The sequence below is a fragment of the Coenobita brevimanus genome, chromosome 80, assembly GCF_032717465.1.
Source record: "Coenobita brevimanus isolate Jiangsu-jjx chromosome 80, ASM3271746v2, whole genome shotgun sequence".
NCBI classification, from domain to species: Eukaryota; Metazoa; Arthropoda; class Malacostraca; order Decapoda; family Coenobitidae; genus Coenobita; species Coenobita brevimanus.
In genome coordinates this window covers 23070390-23095397 of record NC_137033.1, presented here as the reverse complement: position 1 = coordinate 23095397, position 25008 = coordinate 23070390, and the positions used below count along the sequence as shown (strand labels likewise).

Sequence of the window (25008 nt, the reverse complement as noted above, 5' to 3'; positions counted from 1 at the left end):
TTCTCCTGCCCATGTACTGCTTGGTGGATATCAGGGGTGCTGTGGTTGAACCAGTGTCGCATACTATAAAGTATGCTTGCACCCAGTCGCCTTGCGCGGGCCAATTACACTTGGTTCACAGACTACACACATCCAAAGCCACTACAACACTACAATTACACTTACAAGCACTTCTCACCCTACATACAATCTCTACCAGACAGCCTAAGCCACTTGGTAGAGATACATTGGTTGTATCGTCCACACTTCGGTAGGGATAGGCCAGTCCTGCAGTGGACACACAAACAGCTGATGAGATGAGATGAGATATACTGTATATACGTATGTAGTATATATATATATATATATATATATCGTTTTCGTTTTTGTTTTCGTTTTTGTAGGGTCCAACATGCTTGCATGCGTCGGCCTTGATCACCTAATGGCGGCTCTCCATGCTGCACGATCTATGGCAGCCTCCCTGTTTAGTCCCTTAACCCTGATATCACACTTAATGACATCGTCCCAGGTCTTTTTCGGTCTACCCCTCGCAACCCCACCCCCAAGATTAACACTTCTCACCTTCTGCACTCAGTTATCGTCCTCCATCCTCTCCACATGCCCAAACCATCTCCATCTACCTCTCCTCAACACAACACCAATATACTCCAGTCCCATCCTACCTCTCACCTCTTCCATCGTAAGCCCAGCCCCCCCAGGCCTTGCATGCAGGGGCACACTGCACGTCCACCTAATCATGTCACTTCCTTATGTTTGAGCCTGCGAATATCTTCTTCCTTTACTGCCCAGGTCTCACTACCATACAACATCACACTCCTAACACATGCTGCATACAAAGACCCTTTAGCGCGTAGGGAGAGTCTTCTCAATATCAGGAGAGGCAACAGCTCCATGAACTTCTTCCAACCATTTCTCACTGTAGCCACAGAGCTAGCTTCAGCCCCACCTCCGGCACATAACATGTCTCTCAAATAACAATACTCTTCCACACATTCAAGAGACTCACCAGCAAGTTCAATCCTTTCATCCCTAACAGTCTCCACCTGCTTTCCCCATGCCACACACATAAAATCAGCATTGTCTCGCAGGGTACCTCTAATACCACTACATATCCTGTGCACCAATTTATCACGAACACTGCACAAGATGAAATTACTTCCCACGCCGTAGTGGCGAACTGCACATGGCCACCCTCCCACTTCTTTGACTGTACCGCCACCAAACCTAGATATCATCACTTTTGTTTTGTCTGCATTTATCCTTAAGCCCTTGTGTCCCATACCATCTCTCCACTTCCTATATCTTTCCTCTGCCTCCCTTTCGTTCTCTGCAGTCAACACAAAATCATCAGCATACAACATATCCCATGGGAGTCCGTTTTTGAAGTCACGTGAGAGGGCTTCAAGTTCCATGATAAACAACATGGGACTCAGAACTGACCTCTGATGCACACCATCATTCATGGAAAAATCATCACTCAAAGCTCCATTCACTCTTACCTGGGTGTGAGCTTTCTCACTGCCCACTTCATTGCCTCTCTAGGTACTCTGTCAAAGGCCTTTTCCAAATCAACAAAAACAAAATACAGATCCCTTTTCTTCCCAATATATTTTTCTTGAAGCTGTCGAACAATGAATATGGCATCAATTGTCCCCCTGCCTGGCATAAACCCAAATTGCATCTCATCAATATTCACTCTTTCTCTAATCATACCTTCTAGAACTCTCTCCATTACCTTCATTATCTGATCTAAAAGCTTTATACCTCTATAATTTCCTCTTTCCTGGGCTCACCCTTCCCTTTGTACACATTTACAATTACACTCTTCAATCAAGCATCTAAGACAACACACTCATATAATCATATTTATCAGGTCAGTGACTAACCTCACACCTATATCGCCTGAGGCCTTCAACATTTCGGCAGTCAATCCAGACACACCTGCTGCTTTCCTCACCTGCATCCTGCCTATTGCCTCACACACAGTAGCAGCATCAATCAATGGCCAAGGGCCAAGCACTGGATCTGCTGGCTCCAAATCATCCCTGTCCCAGTCAAACTTCTCATTCAATAACTGGCTATAATGCTCTCTCCATGCATCTGTAATATCCCCACTATTCACCACTACCCTTTCTTTATCATTCTTCACACACTGCTCACCTATAATATCCCGATTATCCCTCTTCATCTGATTTGCCACCTTAAATATCATAGTTTTCCTTTCTCCATGATTTAGGTTATCAAGTAAAAGTCTCTGTGACTCAGACTTCGCCCTGTATACCTCTCTTCTAGCCCTACGCTTGGCAGCCAAGTAGTCCTCCTTGTTACCACCCTTCTTCCATTCCCGGAAAAGCCTTCTTTTCTCCTTAACTGCAGCTTCTACACCCTCATCCCCCCACCAAGTTACTTTATGTCTTGGTGGGCCTCTTGTCCAACTGCATATTACATCAGTACTCACAAGAGGTTGTTCTTGAGGGCTCTATACTGTTCATTAACGCCTCTGTCTACAACTCCCTGTTCAGCCACCACTCTCCTCATCTTACCATAGTAGGCATCCCTTACTGCTTGGTTTTCCAGCTTCCATATTTTCCTCCTAGGTACATAAGTCCTCTTTTTCATCACTGGTTCTTTAATCACTATATCACAAATCAATGGTTTATGTTGCTGCACACTCCTAGTTTCCTATAACTTTAACATCCCTCACTAACCTTCTATCAGCCCTCCTGGCCAGAAAATAATCTATTTGATTGCTATTTCCCCCAGACTCATACGTAATTAATCTACTCTCTCTTTTCCTAAAATGTGTGTTGCACACAATCATGTTCATTGCCTCCCCAAACTCGAGTATCCTTTCCCCTTCCACATTTCTTATACCAAACGCACATACCCCATGTACTCCTTCATAACCTTGAGCTGTTTCACCTACATGACCATTTAAGTCCTCTCCCAAAACCACTATCTCATCATCCCCCATAACACCTACTACGTGTATTAAGTCATCCCAAAATCTATCCTTCTCTACCTCATCCAAGCTTGCCTGTGGAGCATATGCCGATATAATTGCAGTCATCATTCCACCGAATAAAATTTTCACTACCAGTATCCTCTATCGCTTACTCTCATTACATTGATAACATATTCCACCCATTTCTCCGCAAACAACACACCCACACCCCCATATCCGTCTGTCCTCCCCTGCCAAAACAACTTATAGTAGCAGTCCTACCCAACAGTCTTTCTGGCTGATCCACCCCTGTGCCGGACTTCCTGCAAAGATGCCACATCCACCCACCTCCTACTAAATGCCCCAGCGACTTCCCCTGCTCTTCCGCTCAAACTTCCCACATTTCATGAACCCACTCTCATCCCCCTGGGCGATTTAATGTCCTCAGGCATGCTTTGAAGCTTATTCTTGTATTTACTCATAGTCGGTAATAATAAAGGGGGTAGACATACCACAGGCCCCACTCACTGCACAGTCCCAGGTCCAGGCAATGAATCTGTGACCCCTAGCCCACTAGCTTACTGGTGGCTGTGGTAGTGGTCTCGGGGCACCCTGCCATGACAGCTGCAGGGACACCCTCCAAGCGCGCCTTGGGACTGCAACTGTCCCGCCTTTATACACCCACTGATAGGGCATCCTCCTGGGACACTAGTCGAGCCCCTCTTTGTTGGGCGGAAGCGGCAGCCTGGGAACTGCAATGCCCTGTACCCTCTAGCACAGGTTCGAGCCCCATCTCGTCCCGGATATGCTGGCGGAACCCCCGTCACCCCCCGCCTCCCCTCAAAGTCCGCCACTAGGTAGTGGGGGCAAAATTTTCTGGCCGTATGCCCTTGCTGGTGCCAACCCCTGTAACGTAGTGGGATACGTTGTGTGAAATGTAAAGAGCATGTGGTGTAGTGCATAAGATAGTTAAAGGAAATGTGTGGGAGAGTATGCTGGTCTACTCTCCATGTTACTGTCACACTGAAAAAGTCAGCAAAGGGGGATGGTTAGATAGCTAGTGAAACAGGAGCTCTAGCTATCCCCATGATCAGCATTCCCATTCCCCTCGGGAGTATCACCCTGTTCGGCCCGTGCTACAGCCTCCACCTAATCCCCTGTAAAATAATAATAATAATAATAATAATAATAATAATAGTACATGTCATGATTTCCGGCATATATTCTTGGCTTGTACTGAAGATATGCTATGATGAAAATGGCTGCACACTTAAGACTATTCTAGGAATCATCTATCATCATTATCCTCATTATTCCATACCTCTTACCTCTCTCTCTCTCTCTCTCTCTCTCTCTCTCTCAAACACTTCTCCATTTCCTTCTTTCTCATGATCATCATTATCATCATAATCTACCTCCATCCTCAACATTCCTCCTCTTCCTTCTCTCTCATCATCAATCTTCACCTATCTTTCTCTCCCTAAAACACTCCCGCTCTTCCTCTCTCATCAGTACACTACTCCTCTCTCCCTAATCTCATAATCTCTACACTACACCTAAACAGACAAAACCAAAGCCACCTTATGAAACTCCATTGCTTAGGGTATAATGGAAAGTGCGCTGGGACGGGCGCTGGAGAGGGTGGGCCAGCAGAGAACCGCAGTGGTCGTGGAGTTTTGTGGCACTGCGAGACACTTCCTGTACATAACTTAGGCCACTCTCATCCAAGCCACAGAGAAGGTCAAAGATACCCTCACACTTATTATCATCAGAGGGAGACTTTTGTGTGTACAGAATGTCAAGGAAAAAGTGAGAACTCTGTACCAGGTGTGTGAAGAGGTCCTTGCCCCCGAGAAACTGAGCCAGGCACTGGGTCCGAACATACACCATATATATATATATATATATATATATATATATATATATATATATATATATATATATATATATATATATAATTAACTACATGTTCATACACGCCACGACATGGTCATGATTATGTGCAGTAATGCACGGCCACGAATGTGTATTATAATGATCCGATTTTTGTATGTTTGTTGGTTTGTTGGTGTGTTACCGTAACACAGCAAACGCGGAGCATGTAGAGCAAATATTTGTTAGAGCATGGTACCGTTAAAATGCTTTAACTTGAGTAATAAAACAGTTTCCAGGTCAATCGGGGCACCGGTTCCTGAGTTATGACTCATTTCTGAAGATAGGAAGTGACGACATTGAGCGGGGGCCGCCGAAGCCGGCCCGTCAGCGAGTACTTAAAAAAAAAAAAAAAAAGCACCACCACATGGTCATGGTCATAAACAATCACATGCTTGTAAACATCACTACACTGTCATAGTCATAAACCACCACATGGTAAATAACACCACAGCATGTTCATAAACACCACTTAATCATAAACATCATCTCAGTGTCATGGTAATAAACAAAATCACGTGTTGATGGTCATAAACATCACATGGACGTTTACAATACCACATGGTTTTTAGCATCAACCATATGGTCATTAATATTTTCGTTTTATAGTAATAAACATAATCATGTGCTGAAGAGAGAACCTGTATTTTTTCACAGGAAAAATCATCAGAGAAATTACCAATATGCCGGGAATCGAACCCGGGACTCTCAGGTGAGAGCCAGGCAGCATACCACTACACGACCAGGTAAAAGTTAACTCACGTTGTCACATTCTTGTAACCAACGTCCCTTCCCCCCCCACTGTGGGCATGAAGAGGATGAGTTAACCCCCTGGCACTCGGGAAAGTAGATGCTTTTAATCTATCCCAAACACTTACGGCAAGTCAGAATGAAGAGAGAAACTGTATTTTTTCACAGGAAAAATCATTCCCGGCATATTGGTAATTTCTCTGATGATTTTTCCTGTGAAAAAAGAAAAAAAAAAGCATCTACTTGCCCGAGTGCCAGGGGGTTGACTCATCCTCTTCAGGCCCACAGTGGGGGGCGGAGGGACGTTGGTTACAAGATTGTGACAACGTAAGTTAACTTTTACCTGGTCGTGGTGTAGTGGTATGCTGCCTGGTTCTCACCTGAGAGTCCCGGGTTCGATTCCCGGCATATTGGTTATTTCTCTGATAATCATGTGCTGGTGGTCACGAACGCCATCACATTAGCATAGCACAAAATGATCATCAATAAAATCTCACAGTCATAACCTTCAGCCAGAAATAGAACAAACATATTCATTTTCCTGTTTTGATTCGCCAAATTTCCGTTTTGTTATGAAAAACAAAAAGAGTAGCGTTCTTGACAATTTCTATAAGTGTCTGTCATTATTGTTGGGTATATTTAATTAGACATACCTCACGTTATACAAATAAAAATGTGAGTGCAAGAGACAGGGACTTGTATCGTGGAGACGTGGTGGGCGACTCAAACGGGAGAACGTATTTGTGTACTGGTTTTAAACGGAAACTAATGTTTAATGTTCAAAGTTTCAGTAACAAAGATATAGTAGATCCTTTGACATAAGACTTCTTGGGATCTGTGTCTTCTAGTCAAATGACTCAACCAAGCAGAGATATTGGAGATGGCTAAGCAACAAAGAAGGAAGGAATCCAACATCACACGCGTGGGGAATAATGCCTGTCTAGGGTCAGAGAAGTGACAGGATATAGAGTACATTGTTATCAAAGGGTCGTTGTAACACACACACACACACACACACACACACACACACACACACACACACACACACACACACACACACACACACTGTTCAGGCAAATCCCAATATTCATTTGGGCCTCCATGCCACCTCCCCCCTTTGAAATAGGGAAGGAAGAAAGCTGCACTTTACACACACACACACACACACACACACACACACACACACACACACACACACACACACACGAACACCTGAGAGTCCCGGGTCAGATTCTCGGCATATTGGTAAAATATTGGAGGAACCCCTTGAAATATTCACGCCCTCTTTGGTGGAATGGGGGGAGGGGGGGGTGCCTCCCAGTCTAAGTGCGCTTCCACACGTGTGTTCAAACATAATTATGTTGACAACACAGCTGGCAACATGTTCGGGAACATGTTTGCAGCAGTATTTGGACAAATGTATGCAAACATGTTTCAGTGCAGTTTCGAACACTGGCAGCAGAGGCGATGTGTTATGTGTGTCCATACGAGGCCACTGAGGCTTCATCATGATGTTGCCAACATGATCTGGACGCTGGTTCTCCCAACATGTTTGCAGCGTGTTCGTTACTGTGTTGCTTACATGTTGCCAGTACTTGAGCACACGTGTGGACTCTCCCTAAGAACCACTGGTTTAGTCACACTGCTATAGGGATCCGTACTAATTCTTTTTGTTATCCTAACCAAGCTGCTGATCCAGCATTTGTTAGTCGGAAGGTAGAGCCTAAAACTTTATTTATCCACTGAGGACAATCATCATTTCAGACTTCAAATTATGATAAAAGAATACTAGCGATAACGATGATTTTCATCCTATCTACCTCCTATTGTAGCGGTAAACGAATAAGAACGAAAAACGTTAATGATGATGACGAATAGAGCAAAAACGCTTATCCCAACATTATCCCCTACAGATCACCGCCGGCAACACCTGGGACGAACTCTCGGCTGCCAACAAGAGCGAGGAATTCAGGTATACCATAATCACAAACTTTCTTGAGCTGAGGTTGTGTTTAGTCTTACGATAATAAGTAACTGACTTATACTCCTTCATATTCAGACAGTTTCCTGGGATTATGTTGCACTATTCATGTACTACCGCTGTCTTCACACAAAAAAACTACCAACATTTTAAACCAGACAAGAGAAACGTTATAGTGATGAATGCGATTAAGCTAAATAATTCTAGAATTATTAAACACCTTCGTTATATTCACACACTTTTTTAGCTGAAGCTGTGTATAAGATCTGGATAATAATTAGCTGATTTATATTCAGAGGGTATTTTGACGTGAGTTGTGGGTATTAGTGAGTGCATATGGGCCTGGTAGCGAAAGGGATGCAGAAGAGAGGGAGTCTTTCTGGAATGATGTTGATGAGTGTCTGCAGGGTTTTCGAGCGAATGTGAATGTGGTAATGATGGGAGATACAATTGTTAGAGTGGGAAATGTAGCAGTTGAAGGTGTAGGTGGTATGCGTGGTGTGCCTGGAAGAAATGAAAATTGAGAACGAATGATAGGGATGTGTGTTGAGCGAAAGATGGTGAATGAAAATACCTTGTTTGTGGAGAAAGATATTTATAAGTATACATGGGTGAGACAGGAGGGTGGAAGGGTTGTTGACAGAGCGTTGATGGACAATGTGGTTGTGTCTAGGAATGTAAGAGGAAGATTGTTGGATGTGAGAGTTTTGAGTGGGGAGGGTGGAGGTATGTCTGACCACTACCTGGTGGAGGGAAGGTTAAGAGTAGGTAAGAGATGGGTTAGAGCTGGGAGAGTTAGGTGTGGCAGGGAGGTTTTGAAAGTGAGTGAGGTGGATAAAAGAGAGAAAATGATAGAGTATCAGGAGAAGTTGAAAGGTGAGTGGAACGCAGTGAAAGATCAGGAAAATGGCAGTGTGGAGGAGGAATGACAGTTGTTTAACCTGCCCTGTCCCGTCGACGTATGGGTACATTGCAACGATTTGCATTTGCCAGTCCCGGCGATGTACCAGTATGTCGTGCAATTGCAAGGTCCCTAATTTGCACAATTTTCAATTTTCGCGCGTGATTTTTCGTATGTATGCACGGGACACCTTCCTCTATTCCTCTACAAGATGCCAAGCAGGGACAATGCCTTACACCGCATAACCTCCCCCCTCCCCCCCTCACGCCATTGTCTTGGCAAAGGACCTGTTACCAGTGACCTGGCTAGTAAAGATATTCAGGGCCAGAGTGATTCCCCAATCGATGACAATGTGGAGGACAATGTTTACATAGCATTAGAAGAAGAAACAGCCAGAAACAATGATCAGGTAATGTGGCAAAAAAATGTCAGGTATGATGATTAGTTAGTGAGTGAAACAATGCTTATAATGCCTTTATTACTGCTTGAAAACCAATATACTCTCATACTACATATACATTCGTACCAAGTAAATAAATAAATACCGTTTATGAGCGGGTAAAATAGTTACCCTCCCATAGAATTCGTTTTCTTTGGTGCCAGCATGTTAGAAAACCCAGTCAGGTAAGGAGGAACTCCTACCTGGATTGGGTACTTTAAACCTCAGGTGAGCGATTTCTTTATGAATTTTCGATGTTTCTCACCAAAAGCGAAGGTTTTAGCCAAAAAAAAATTTTTTCGAAAATACCTTGGGACTGGGGGATGTCGGAGGTGCGGAAAACCTCGGGACGTGACGGGTTAAAAGTGCTGTGGTGGGGCATGCGGAAGAGGTGTATGGTGTGAGACGAGTGGGTGGTGGTGTAAAAGAGGGAAGTGAATGGTGATGCAGGGAAGTAAGTACGGCTGTGGCTGAGAAGAGACGTGCATATGAAGTGTGGCTGCAGAGGAAGTATGAGGTGTCATATGAGAGGTATAAGGAAAAGAGGAATAGGGCGAGAATGGCTGTGTGTGATACTAAAGTGGCAGCAGATGAGAGGTGGGGTAGGCAGTTGACTGAGAATTTTCAACAGAATAAGAAAATGTTTAGGAAGGAGGTGAAAAGCATGCGAAAGGGAGAGTCTGGAAATGAAGAGCGAGTAAAAGCAGAGGATGGAAGGATGTTAACTGAGATGGATGCAGTAAGGAAGGGATGGGCGGAGTATTTTGAAAGATTGTTTAATGTAGAGGAGGAAAGGGAGGGTGAGACTGTGGCAGATGGAAAGGTGCAAGGAATAAATGTGTTAGGAGAGTTGAATGATTCTTTGATCACGATGGAGGAAGTGCAGGAGGCAGTAAAGAAAATGAAAGCAGGAAAAGCGGCAGGTATGGATGGGTGTACTGTGGAATGCCTGAAAGGTGGTGGAGTGCCTTGTTGAATGGTTAGTACGATTGGTGAATGTGTGTCCTATGAGAGGTATTGTTCCAGTTGACTAGGCAAGTGTTTGTGTGGTTCTGTTGTATGAAGGTAAGGGTGATAAGTATGAATGTACTAGCTTTAGGGGTGTAAGTCTATTGAATGTTGTAGGTAAGGTGTATGGCAGAGTGTTAATTAAGAGATTTAAAGAGGGTACAGAGGGAGTGACTGATGAAGAGCAATGTGGCTTTAGGAGAGGGAAGGGATACGTGGATCAGGTGTTTGCTGTGAGACAGGTGTGTGAAAAATATTTAGCAAAAGGTAAGGATGTGTTTTGGGCGTTCATGGATGTAGAGAAAGCGTATGATAGAACTGATAGGGAGGCTTTGTGGACTGTTTTAAGATTGTATGTACTTGATGGTAGGTTGCTAAAAGGAGTGAAAAGTTTTTATGTAAATAGTACAGTGTGTGTAAGAGTGGGAAATACTGTGAATGATTTGTCTCCCGTGAGAGTGGGGCTGCGGCAGGGATGTGTGATGTTGCCTTGGTTGTTTAATATTTATATGGATGGTGTTGTAAAGCAGGTGAATGCAAGAGTGTTAGGTGGAGGTTTGAGTCTGGTTAATGCTGATGGTAGAGAGAGTGGAATCTGAATCAGCTGCTGTTTGCGGATGATAGTGCACTGGTGGCTGATTCAGAGGGGGGACTGAGACAGATGGTAGAGGAATTTAGAAAGGTATGTGAACAGAGGAAATTGAGAAAAAATTAGAATAAGAGTAAAGTGATGAAGTGTAAGAGGTTGGTAGATGGTAGAAGGATGAATGTAGTTTTGAATGGTGAGTTGCTAGAGGAGGTAGAGTGTTTTAAGTATTTATGGTCACATGTTGTTGTGGATGGAAGAATAGATGCAGAAATGAAGTTTAGAATGAATGAAGTAGGAAAGGTGTTGGGAGGAATGAAAAAAGTGTTTACATGTCGTTAACTTAAAATGGATGTAAAGAGAAGGCTGTATGAGGGTGTTGTGGTACTGACTGCATTATATGGGGCTGAAACATGGAATATGGGTGTAGCAGAGAGAAAAAGTTTGAATGTAATAGAGATGAGGTGTCTGAGGAGTATGTGTGGTGTTTGTAACCTTTTGTAAATATTATATAGTATGTAAATATAGTATGTAAGTAGTTGTAAGTAGGATCCAAGTAGGGCGTCAACACCCAGTGTTATGTCTAAGCGCACTTATATTATGACTGGATTTGAATGAGTCACGACTTCCGTAGTCGCACCGCCAGTCTAGCCTGAGAGAGCCAGCGATCAGTAGCTGTCTGTATGGGTCTGGGGATGGACATGGATGCTGTCCGGTACTGCTGTATATTGATTCAAGACGATGTTTTATATATTGTCAGAAAACTACTACAAGACTTTGCCTTCACCTGAAAGTGGCGTAAAGGGGAGCATTGACAGCATTAACATTTGGTGGCAGCGGTGGGATTATAGTGGTTTACGTCTTTTGTGGGCCGGTTTAGCTGTGTCTGTCTTCCCACGCTACTGTCACTGCTGTTCGTCCCACGACTACACACAGTCTATCTCCTCCTCGGCCTCCAGCCCTGTTTACAGTCTTGGTGTGGAATCGTTCTAGCACCCTGATGTAATTTTGGGAATTTCCTCCACATCAACACCCCACCTATCACCACACCACTACAGCCACGTAAGGCTCCTGCTCCTATCAACCTACAACCTGCCTTTGCCTGCCTGTGTTCCTGTCCGGCCTGCTGTAAGAGTTAGTTTCAGCCCTCACAAACTCCATCCCAGACCCCACTCCAGGAAGCAGCCCCCAACCGCCGCCCGACGCTGTTACGTCATCGTTTTCCCCACCCACTACACACACCGACGTAACCCAGGGAGCGTGGCCACTCACACCGAGCTACGTCTCAGTGTCCTGCTCCTCTCAGCTTCTCGTTCCACCCAGTGGAGAGCCACCACCCAGTGACTTCACGGACACTTCCACCCAATCACGAGGAGACGAGAGCCTCACTTTTTCTCCAGCCTTGGCACGGATCACATCTTACTACAAGCATTTCCTACCTGCATTTTCATGCAATTCCTCATTCCATCACATTGATTAATCCCTTTCTACAGAGAAGCCAAGCTGTCTCTATAGATTGTAATATTTTCACCATTTACTCTTATCCATTCATTGAATTCTGGTCCCTCATTTTTCATTTAGTCAGAATTATTCGTTCACTCACTCCTACTTCATCCCATTTTCTCCCACTCATACTCAGCTGTTAATAACGCATTCATTTTCACTCATATTCATTGTATATAAATAATTTCTTCACAGATTACAAATATTTTTATTTATTTATTTTCATTTATTCATCCATTTGTTCATTTAGTTTCATTTCCTTACTTCCTACTCTGTTAATGTCCTTTTTTAAAAGGGTAGATCTCTCACCTATTGAACCTGACGGTAACACAGATAACGCTGTATGTAGTGATAATGTAAATCTTCGTAGTAGCAGATCTTATACCAAACCAACCGTAAGTTCCCTACCTGTTTCTACTACACCTGTTACTCATACCCTAAATCCAGATATATTAACTCCAGATACTCTATCATCTTTTCCAACTGATTCTCCTGAAACTCAGTCTTCTCCACAGTCTTTATCCCTCCCTACTACTATACATACACACACCACTACCGCCACGACAGTTCCTTCCCACACACCGTCTCAGTTCACTACCGTGCCTACTTCCTCACCTTCGCGGCCTCACCCTCTTCCTACGATGGCAACTCAGAACCCTCCACCTCCACAATCCATATATTTGGATGATGTGAATAGACCCAAATTTACAGGAGAGGATAGTACTGTTTCGATTTACAATTTCCCCAGAGAGGTCGAAAACGACATTCATAATCGCCAGATTGTAACTGAACCCTTGAAAGTTCATATCTTCTCAGTCGACTCCATCATGGCAGATCATTAATAGAAGCCGCTATTTGTGCGGGGCACTTCGAAGATTGCCAGACGTTTGACGCGTTTCACGGCTTATTCAATATTGTTGCCAACATTCCAATTCTGCATCCCTTATAGGATTAACTAATCTCCTCAAGCAAATGCAGGAAGACATGAAGGTACCTCCCCAACATGCAAAAGTAATTGAGGCAGCCGCTACTATGAGAGCGACGAGTTCAGAGTTGCGCCAATTATTCTGTGGTACTCAGTGGGTAACACAACACAGCGGGGAGATCATGATTATATTATATAATTTTGCTAACTTGTTCGGTTACTTTAGATTTGTCAATTGGGATTCGGAATCCCCCAAACAAATAGCACTACAAATTGGCTTTAACCCCGGAAACAAAATCATGGATATTAGCAAGGCGATAGTTGAAAGGTCAGGAACAGACTTCACTTGCCAGGTCGATTCTTACAGTTCACCCTCTCCCTCTGCAGGTGGTACTGCGAGAGTACTACACACCAGCTTCACTTCATCTGATTCCTCGCGTTCGCGGCCAGCTACAAATACCAAACCTAGTAATCAGCCTCACTCACACTATCACTCACCTTCTAGTGGTCAAGACAATTCAACTCTGCGACGAAGCAAACAATCCTCAATTGTGTGCTGGCACTGCGTTAATGTAGGTCATCGAGAGTCTAGCTGTGCACCCAAAGAAAGACTTTTTCGCTCACGGGAACGCCCGCGTGCACCCTCGCGATCCCGACGTCTAACTTGCAATTACCATAAGAATAGCACAACTCACTCCACGGACGAATGTCATTACCTTAAGAGCCGTCAGTCGGGGGAAGACGAGCGCTTGGATTGGAGAAATGTAACCTAACAGCAGAAGATGCGCCAGTGTCTGAAAATAAGGCAACAGAAAATCAACTCCCCATTCGTCAGGTAGGACCTATAGCATCTTCAGGCTTAGTCATTCTAGGATGGAATGAAGGGGTACAAAGCTCTTTCTTTATGGACACCGGATCTGTGGTAAACCTGATCTCAGATACGTCTTTAAACAACATCAGGAAAATAACTAAAAGAGTTGGGCTCCTCGAACCACCTGACATTCGCCTATGCAGTGTGGATGGCTCAGAATTTCAGATCAAAGGAAAGATCACACTAGAAGTACGACTTGATAAAGCCTTAAGACCTTTTGATGTAGAGTTTCATGTCACCAATGATCTTAAGTATCCAGCGGACACTCTCATTGGCTTTTCGACAATGGCCCAAGAAGCCATTGCTCTCCTCCCTGCTTCTCGTTGTATACATGTCAGTGGTTTCCCAATATCTAGTATGGAATATCCACGTCCGGTACTTTCCCAAACCGACTCAGTTATTAAGTCTCACATGATTCCAACAGCAGTCAAGGGTAACCAAATACACACGCCATTACCTGAATAGCCAAGTACACTACCATCTAGTACTACATCCTCTGAGCATTCAGTTATAGATTGTATCAACCCCTCTGACAGTGGCACACTCGCCGACTCAGACACGTCTCATTTAACTACCTCAAATAGTGTGACTGATGTTTTACAACACGCAGAGATAAGACGTACAGTAACAAATCAGTGCACAATTTTGTTGCCGCACAAGTTTACCAAAGTCTCTGTTCGTGTTGTGGGTGCAAAAACAGGAGTGGATGTACTAACTTTACCTGAGACGTGTTGTATGAATGGTTTAGCTTATGAGTCGGCATTGTGTATGGTGCTGGAGGATGGTTTATGCTACTTGTACATTGCCAACACAACAAACGCCGCATACACCTTACGAACGGGAACACAGATTGGCGATTTCTTGGTATACCCAGCAGCCGTACGTGTGTGCCAGGATTTCCCATACCCTGTTGCCAATGTGTGCTCAGTTGCTCAGTCCACCAATATTCCATCTAATCTTGAATCTCATGTGAAACAAAGTGATTTCCCGGAACACCAACATCAATTAATTAATCTCTTGCGAGACTATCGCGAAGTAGTAGCCCTACCTGGTGAGAATATGGGCAAGACAAATTTGGTAAAGTATAATATTACATTGCAGCCTGGAGCTCAGCCAGTATATATACCTGCCTACCGTTTACCACATAGCCAATGTCAACAAGCCGATCGTCTTATTCAGGACATGTTGGATAATGAGGTCATTGAACACTCTGATAGCCCTTGGAACAGCCCACTATTTCTGGTTCCAAAGAAAGGTGGTGAGTTACGACCAGTCATAGATTACAGACGCATGAATGCACTGACTGTCCCGGAGATTTCCAATTCCTGTACCCACTAATTTGCTGGAATCCTTAGGCAAAAACAATTGTGTTTTTTCCTCCCTAGATCTTTTAAGTGGATATTGGCAGGTCGAGATGGAAGAATCATCTCGCTCTATCACTGCCTTCAGTACTCCATCCGGACATTATATACCAATTCCGTAGACTTCCATTCGGTTTGAGAAATGCACCTTCAGCGTTCATGCGACTATTTCATACAGTTTTCGCCGGCATAATAGGTCACTCAGTTTTTGCTTATCTAGATGATGTCATAATCGCTAGTCACTCGGTGGAGGAACATTTAGAAAAATTGGCTGAGGTGTTCACTAGACTCAAACAAGCTGGACTTAAGATCTAACTATCAAAGTGTGACTTTTTACGTAAGAAACTCCAGTTCCTAGGACATGTTGACGCTCATGGAATTCACACATCAGATGACAAGGTTAGAGCCGTGACGAATTTCCCAACTCCAACCAACACCGACGCTGTAGCAGTTTCCTCGGTCTCAGTAGGTATTATAGAAGGTTTATTAAAGGATACGCCCAGATAGCTGTGCCATTAACAAAATTGCTAAAGGAGGATGCATCTTTTGTGTGGGCTGATGAACAGGCAACCGCATTCACAACACTGAAAACTGCTCTAGCACAATCACCAGTTTTGGCATTCCCTGATTATTCTAAACTATTTCTTCTCTGTACTGATGCTTCTGGAGTAGGCCTAAGTGCCGTTCTCATGCAATATGACTCCGAAGGAAAGAAACATGTCATTGCCTATGCTAGCCGTGTGCTAAACTCCGCGGAAAAGAATTACAGTGTAACTCACTGGGAAGCCGTTGCCATAGTCTGGTCCCTAAAACATTTCTGCGACATCATTTACGGATATCCTGTTCACATCCAAACAGACCATCTTCCCTTATGTGACTTGTTTCGGGGACGTAACCTTATCGGTCGACTTGCACGTTGGGCAGTCACTGTGACTGACTATAATCCGACATTTGAATACGTTCCTGGAAAATCCAATGTCGTAGCCGATTCCCTCTTGAGGCATGTTGCCACAGTCTCAACTGGTTGCGACGTAAACTTGGCGTTCAATTATGACACACTACATAGGTTCCAGCGCGAGGACCCCGTATGGTCACAGGTCATATATTTCCTAGAGTCAGGCGATGATTCTTCTCTGCCAAAGTTACCAGTCCCTGTATCTGATTTCTTCCTCAACAGTGAATTGCTCTATAAAAACTCAGTACTGACAGGTAACAACGTACCTCATCGCGAAGTTAAGCAACTAGTCATTCCAACAGACTTAATTCCTGCTGCCCTCCATTTAATCCACGACACCCTTCATGCATCACACCCTGGCAAAGACAGAAGCTTATGGCAAGCACGTGTCATATTATTGGTCCACTATGAAAAAGGATGTGGAAGCGCACTGCGATACATGTTTATCATGTGCTCATCACAAGGGGACAACCTGTCAACCTGCTCCTATATTGCAGTACCCAGTACCATCAAAACCTTGGGAAACTGTCTCTCTTGATCTTCTGAAGCTGCCTTGTATAGAATCTGGCTTCGTTTATCTGTTAGTGGTAGTCAATCATTTCTCTAGATTTATTATCTAAGTTCCATTGCATGAAAAGTCTGCTAACGCAGTAGCACATGCCTCTATTAATTCAGTTATTTGCCCTTTCACAACACCAGAAGTAATTTTAACTGATAACCAGGCAGAGTTCAATAATTCAGTTCTGGAAGAAATTTGTCTTTGATACGGAATTAAAAAATGCAATATAGTGGCCCATCATCCAGCCTCGAATGGCCTAGTAGAGCGCCAGAATAGAAAGATATTGGAGAGTCTGCGTCACATAGTGGGAAATCAGACTTCCACCTGGGATGACTGGATTCGGCAGGTAGCCGCTTCAATTAATTCATCTATCAACAAGTCAATTGGAGAAACACCATTCTTCATCATATATGGCTTTGCCAAAAGACTACCTTATTCACTGTCGCAATCCAAACCTGATCTGATCTATGACTACAATAACTATGTCCGAGTAAACCTATCCAACTTCCTGAAATTCATAAATATGTTCTGGACAATCTGGCCCTTACAAATGAGGAGATGGTACGTAACCAACATGTCGCTGCCACAGATGTTGTCATCCAAGTAGGTGACTTAGTTTTTGCCCTAGATCATGACAGAGAATCAAAACTAAACAGTAAATTCTTGGGTCCCTTCCGTGTCATATCTCGTAAAGGTAATAAATTCGAATTAAGAGATCCGCACAAGGCAGAGACGACATGGGTGCATGCAGATCATCTCAAACGTGCATCAAAACTCATAGACTTGGAGGAACCACTAAGAGAGACCACATCCCCACAACAAACTCCTACTCAGCCTTCTTCCTCTCCTCTAAACCTTCTTTCTGACACTACTATTCAGCCTTCCCCTACTGTTAATGACTATCGTGCCAAGTTGCGTTCTGCCACTAAGTCTCTTGCATAACGTTATCATCTCACACTGTCGTTATCATCGGTATCAACATCACCTCTAAGATCACCTCATTTTATAGGAAAGATGCTGTGGGTCTACGTGCTGACAGTGCTGACTCTGGTTGGGTCTGGATCGGGTGAGGACGATGGTGCCGTACGGCCCGGGGCCTTGGTTGACGCAGGAGGCGAGTAATGGTGGTTAAGGATGTAGGCTCATTGCGCTACAACCTAGAACCGCTGGCCGCCGTGGCCATCGCCCTGCTTGACCTTGCACGTCAGCTAGACGACCTGCAGGGACTCTTGTCAGAATTAAAAATCGACATCCCAGTGACACATATTTGTACCCACTCTACCAACCCATCTGCTGGAAATTAGATTATATTCGTTATCAGTTCAGCCATCTTCAAGATTCCTTCCCTCACCAAACGCCTGTCGGTCGCTCAAGAGTGAAACGTGGACTTTTTGACCTTGGAGGAGAAATCCTCAGTGGATTATTTGGTGTAGCGACTAACCGTGAACTTTCTGGTTTCAAAAGGGACTTAATTCAATTAGCCAATGCCCTCGAGTCACAAGACAAAGTGTTACGTGTTCAACATTTTATGCTGCAACGGATGAGTCACAATTCACATGATTATTACTAGTACTTTAAATAATTTTACGATTATTCTTAAGCGTGAAGTATCAAAGACTAATATTATTTCAGAGTGGATGTATGTTAAATTACATGTTGATAATTTGCAGGTTTCTCTGGACTCTCTTGTCTCCCAAGTTTCTAGCGTAATTCGTATTTTATTCAATGCTTTTGATAGTCGTGTGACCCTAGATTTAGTATCTCTCTCTGACCTTCGTTCTACTTTAGAATGGGCTCACTCAACATTCGGCTTGTCTCCTATGATTCCATTTTCCTCTTTAGAACACTACTACCCAATACTAGAAGCCACATTCCTTACTAAAGATATAATTGTTCATATTCCTCTTCGTTCTTCCATCATACTCGATCTCTCACATCAATCCTTTTCCCTTCTGGTACAATAACTCCCTGGTACAAGCCTCTGTCTCCTCAGAGTACTTTCTTCTCTCCCATGATCATCTCTATATTGCCTTCCTCTCCTCAAGTGGCCTCGGCAGATGTGCCCCTCTCACACCCAACTCTCGAGTTTGTGCTGCGTACCTCCTAACAATTTTTACTGGCAGAGTTGCTCCTTGCTAATCTGCCTTAATCCGTAACTTCTCAGTACAACCTGTCTGTACTTTTGTTCCTGCCCCCAAAGGCCAGGTACACCATGCTCGTCTAAATCACATCCGCTATTTCTTCTTTAGTGTCTGAACTCCTGTCAGTCTTATTTGTCCAGGGATCCCTGTAGGTTCAGTATCCGCAGTCGGTTTATATAAGGCCCCTGATTACTGTACAGTAAAGTCTGAGTCTATAATAGCCCATGCCACACATTATCACTTCTCACTTCGCTCCCACAAGTATGACATCTTCAAACCTATTAATACTACCTTTCATCTACCAACAGACAATCTTTCTATCACATCAGAGAACCTACGTATGTTGAACTTTCTAAACCAATCTGATTTTATTATGAACCAGTTCTCTTCAGCTTTTAACCGATCCTGGTCACATCCAGTCTTTGTATTTCCTTCAGTTGTCTTATGTTTTCTACGTTTTATTGCAATTGTTTGTATCCTTTATTGTTGTCTCAAGCGATTGGACAAAAGGTTGCATGAGATCCGTGTAGCAGCAAGGTTAGGGCGACAACCAAAAGACCTGGAAAATGGTAGTTCTGAGTAAAACTCATTTTGTGATTACATATATATATTTGTAAATTGACCAAACCTATATGTTTATGCTATTTTTCCAACATGGCCAGGTACTGTAAATATATTAATCCTTTCTTACATCCAGCTTTGTGAATTATATAGTAATATCTCATTTATTATTGTACTCCCATGTAGTCCGGGTTCACTGTATACTCAGACCACTTGCATTCTTGCCATATTATGACTTGATGCCCCACCACTGTGTCAGGAGACACACTTTTTGATGAAGGGGAAAATTGTTTGTAACCTTTTGTAAATATTACATAGTATGTAAATATAGTATGTAAGTGTTGTAAGTAGGATCCAAGTAGGGCGTCAACGCCCAGTGTTATGTCTAAGCGCACTTATATTATGACTGGATTTGAATGAGTCACGACTTCCGTAGCCGCACCGCCGGTCTAGCTTGAGAGAGCCGGAGATCAGTAGCTGTCTCTACGGGTCTGGGGATGGACACGGATGTTGTCCGGTATTGCTGTATATTGATTCAAGACGGTGTTTAATATATTGTCAGAAAACTACTACAAGACTTTACCTTCACCTGCAAGTGGCGTAAAGGGGAGCATTGACAGCATTAACAGTGGAGTGACACTTATGGATCGAGTGAGAAATGATGAAGTGTGAAGAAGAACTGGAGTTGTGCGGGAGATGGCTGATCGATTTGAGCAGAGGGTGTTGTGATGATTTGGGGATATGGAGAGAATGGATCGTGAGCAATTAGTGAAAAGATAACTGGATCGGATGTGAGAGGTGTAAGGTCCGTGTCCCATATTCAAGTTCACCTTCGAGAACAGCCCTGATCACCACGATCTTACCCTGGAGGTATGATCTTGGTGAATTGCCACGATCATACCTCAAACCTGAGGCCTAAACGGCCACTTCACGACACAATCACGTTGCTGCTTAGACACATAAAGACATTGCTACGACATCCCACAACACCCTACAGAAGTGTTGTGGTATCCTGACGACACACAACAATCATCCCTCAGTTAAAAAATAACAGTCACTTTGACCACGTCACGCCAAGACATCGCCACGTAGCGTGTCGTAAGTTGTCGTAGCGTGTCTTACGTTTAACTTTGTCTGTCGTAGGTATAACCTTGTGTGTCGTAACGGGTCTTCGGGATCCGATCTCCAAGTTATTGCTACGACATGTCAAGTCACACCTAACGACAAGCTACGACAACCTACGACAAGCTAAGGCAAGCTTGTCATAGCTAAGACAAATGACGTTACCGTCACAACATGTCACGTTCTCCTCCTTGCTAGCGCCCACGCCAACAATTTGTGAACATTCCAGAAATTGTCGTAGCACGCCAAGGACGCGAAGAACAACCAAGTTCTCCAAGTCAGCGCTACGTCATCGCTAAGTCACGTCACGTTACTCATGACGACATGCGACGACACTTGAAGATCGTGGCGTGTCGTGGGAAAGTTCCTGACAGTGGGACATAGGCTTGAGGCTGAGAGGAAGACCACGAATAGGATGGATGAACAGTGTGAAGAGAGCGTTGGTTGCGAGAGGGATGTCTGTTGAGCAAGGAAGAGTGGCTGCACATGATAGGAATGACTGGAGAGTTATTGTGAATGAATAAATGATGATGCAGCCCTGAAAGAATATTCTCCCACATTTGGTCTGATCAGCTGATCAGGTCAGGTGAGGGTAAGGGGATGGGTCTGTTATGATGTGGCTGTGGTAAACCAGCTCTGTTGTCGGGCCCTGCTGCGGATGTTGCTGATTGCACTGAGCAGTTGACCCTCATGCAGTGTGGTGCGGTGAGGATCTGTCCCTTCTCCCCTTGGAGCTAATTTGCGAATGAATGTGTGTGTGTGGATGAGTAAATTGGGAGTGTCGTCCTCTCACGGCTACCATCCTTCCTTTGGGGGAAGCAGACTATGTATATAGATAGATAGATATTCAGAGGCTTGAGTGTTGCATGAGCCTTACATGAAACTGTGTTAGTGCCAACTTAACATATGAATGTGAAAAATCAAGAGTGAGAGCAGTGGAGATGCGACTGCTGAAGTATGTATGTGGAGTACAGAGAGTGGATAGGATGGGAAATAATGTGACTCGTGTAAGATGTGGAGTGAGGAAGTCTGTGGACACCAGACATGAAGAGAGTGTACCGAGATGGTATGGTCATGTGGAGAGAATGGATAACAATAGAGTGGTGAAAAAGGAATATCTGAACGAATTTGAAGGAGGGAGGAGGCGAGGCATGACAAGGAGAAGATGGAGGGATATGGTGGATGAGTGTGTGAGGAAGAGAAGTTTGGAAGTTGTTGAGGCTAGGGGACTGACAAGAGATCGAGCTGGCTGGATGAATATTGTAAGGAGAAGCGCATGACAAGGGATTTGGCACCCCCGTGACAGCATCAGGATTGACTCTGCCAGATACGTTTATGTGAAACTACAGAACGTATTGAATGCTTTGGGCGTATCAGATAGAGCCAGGATTCCGGAGACTTGAATTGTGAGTGAAAGGAAGCGTGGCCCATTGGACTGGGCAAGTTTGGGCTGTCTGGCCTTTGCTACTCCTCACCCTGCCCTAGGGTGGGAAAGAGGTCCGGATGAATGATATATTCTGCCATTTTCACACACACATAGTAATCGTTAACAGTATAATTTCCTACAACTACTTCACAACCAACGAAGTTAATGTTAAATGTGAAATGCTATCAACGTAGTGATGTATAGTAATTATTAATACCTATGTTATATTCACAAACTTTCATGGACGGAATTTTAAGATTGCATGTTTATGCTTTTATATTCTACATCAACTAATTCTTCTTCCATTTCCTTCCGCCTTTTTTCGAACAAAATTTTAAAGACTGATTTCTTGTATGTTACGCCTCTTCATCCCCCAGCAGACTGCAGGTCTAACTCTTCTTCCCTTAAAATTCACTTCTTCAATTTGTACCTCCTCCTCCGTCCCATCCACCTTTTTTTTCTTTTCCCTCCTTGTCAGTAACATTTATTATCTTCTTTGTCGTATGGCAAATGTAACCAGTGACATACTTTCGCCTGTCTCTTACAAGTGTGCTTTTCTTCTTAGTCACAGTCTTCTTCCTCCCCTGGCAGGTCATAGAACTGTTTCAATTCATAAAATCTATCTCTTTCTCCGTTACACTTCTTTGCAACCAATTTTTGGGGTGTTTTCTTTGTCAATAGTTATTATTATTTTTTATTCCCAGCAGATCGTAACCGCCACACTACTTAACTTGCCATTCCTTCCGACAACATTCTAAAAGCGTTTTTCTTGTCAGCAGCTATAATGTTTCAGCTTGACCTTCCTTCTAACATTATTTTTAGGGTGCTTTCCTTGTCAGTCATGCTTGTTTGTGTCTAAGGTTGTCTCCTACCCACGAAAACTGAAAACACTTCCTTAACATCTAACTCTTCTTCCGTCCCCCTTCTGCCTTCCAGCAAAGTTTTTAGAGTGCTCAAAGCCCAAGTCATGAAGATGAGTGCCGCTGTTATGGAACTTATGACGTTTGTCAGTTTACCTTATTTTAACTTTCCTTGTCAGATCGCAGCAGGCAAATTACGTCGGACTCTCCTTCGCCACCACCAGTGGCTTCGGTCCCAACGGCGCCATAATCCATTACAAGCCTGAGGACTCCACCACCGTGCCCATTGACAAGTCTTCACTGTACCTGTTGGATTCTGGCGCGCAGTACTTCGGTGAGCCAACAGTTCCTTCAGGGAAATTAGGGAATCAGCAATGGGTCGTATTGTACATAGCTATAGTGATTTTGTAACATATCTTTCTGAGATATTTATTCTGCACATTGAACCTCAGTACCTTCTTTCAAACTACGTCGATACTAAAACAACATACATAACGTACAAAGGAATGTTAGTGTAATATCCAAAGTAAATCAGTAAAGAATATGTATACCATGAAGCCTCCAGTGCCACTCAGTATACAAGCCTGTCTTTCCAGTTTTGTCTAAAGATTATTGAGACCAAGGAAACATACCAAAACATTAGCTGAACGAAAGCCTGTATCAGATGGTTCGACTTTTCCCCAGTGTACTTATCACACTTAATGCATGTTGCCACTCTAAGATCTCGACAACGAAGTCTCGTATAAGCCTTGCGGTGTATAGCCGTGAACACCAAAGAAGGGACAGGGTAAATGTCAAAACCCTGCCGATAGAGTGCAGGTTAATAGTACAGTCTTGTCCCCAGCACCCCCCACATTATCCCTCCTTAGCTCTGGTTTGACTGTCGGAAGGATCCGAGATTTGAAGCTTCTCCTACTTTTATGCCTTGGTGAGTGTTCCATTTGCCTTGCTCTCATGTATAGGAGTATTGATAAGTCTGAGAGTACTTAACGAAATAATATTAATTACGATGCGGCACATCGGCACGAAAGAAATTACTTTAAATAGTTTTTCAGGTAATTTCCTACCTCTCCAAAGGCTCATACTTTAAACCTATATGACTAAAGACTAAATATTTATGCACTGTAAATCTGAAAAAAAAAAAAAAAAAAACGAGTTAATTTTGGATAATATTTAAGACTATTTTTTTTTTCTGTTTGTATTAATCCTTCGTGGAGGGAAACTAGGACAGGCTAATTGAGTATGAGTGCCATACAAGAGGATTAGTTCATAGTAACGTATTACGGATACAAAATTTTTCCCCCCAGATTACGAGACGATCAGATTACTCTCAGACATAGTCAACTTTACTCTTGGATCAACACCACAAGCCTTACAACACCATGACTTCGATGTGATGATGTGAAGTAAACTCAATTTAACACTGCATATAAATAAGTGCTATGCTTAGTCTTGCGTGAATATGGATGCTATGTGTCCTTATCATACGGGTGGTATTAGCATATTTAGATGCTGAAGTGAACCTCGCCTCACGATCGTGAAGGATCACAATATCGCCTTAAATCTAACACACTCTCCCAACCCTTTTCAGCTCGCCAACTGACGAAGTGTAGTCAGAGCAGAAGGTTGATTAAACTAGTAGTCAAGGAGATTCATCATTATCCGTGATTAGTTCCTCAGTGAATTCATTTCATTCACAAAAAAGCATTGAAGAAGTGAGAGTTCCTCGGTTCCAGCAGATGAAAGCACATCTTTAAAACACTTTGTTATATATATATATATATATATATATATATATATATATATATATATATATATATATATATATATATATATATATATATCTTAAGCCGTTTGAGTGTCCACTGCAGGAACGGCCTATCCCTACCGAATTGGGACGATACAGCCAATGTATCTTTACCAAGTGGCTTAGGCTGTCTAGTAGAGATTGTATGTAGGGTGAGAAGTGCTTGTAAGTGTAATTGTTGTGTTGGAGTGGCTTTGAATGTGTGTGTAGTCTGTGAACCAAGTGTAATCAGCCCGCTCAAGCCGACTGGGTGCAAGCATATTTTAGTATGCGACACTGGTTCAACCACATCACCCCTTGTGTCCGCCAATGCAGTAAGTGGCCATAAGAACCCTCCCAGAGTTTATTACCCTGGCGGGACGCTAACCCTCATTCT

At 43.4% G+C, this 25008-nt stretch overlaps 1 protein-coding gene across 1 annotated transcript in view; it reads left to right on the top strand.

The window, feature by feature from the left end:
- LOC145409302 (xaa-Pro aminopeptidase 1-like) overlaps positions 1–25008 on the top strand; it is a 617499-nt gene that overhangs the window by 389370 nt on the left and 203121 nt on the right. Inside the window, exons 11-12 of the mRNA XM_080279779.1 lie at positions 7540–7598; positions 23005–23159. Of these exons, the coding sequence (XP_080135905.1) occupies positions 7540–7598; positions 23005–23159 (214 nt within the window). The remainder of the gene's footprint in view (positions 1–7539; positions 7599–23004; positions 23160–25008) is intronic.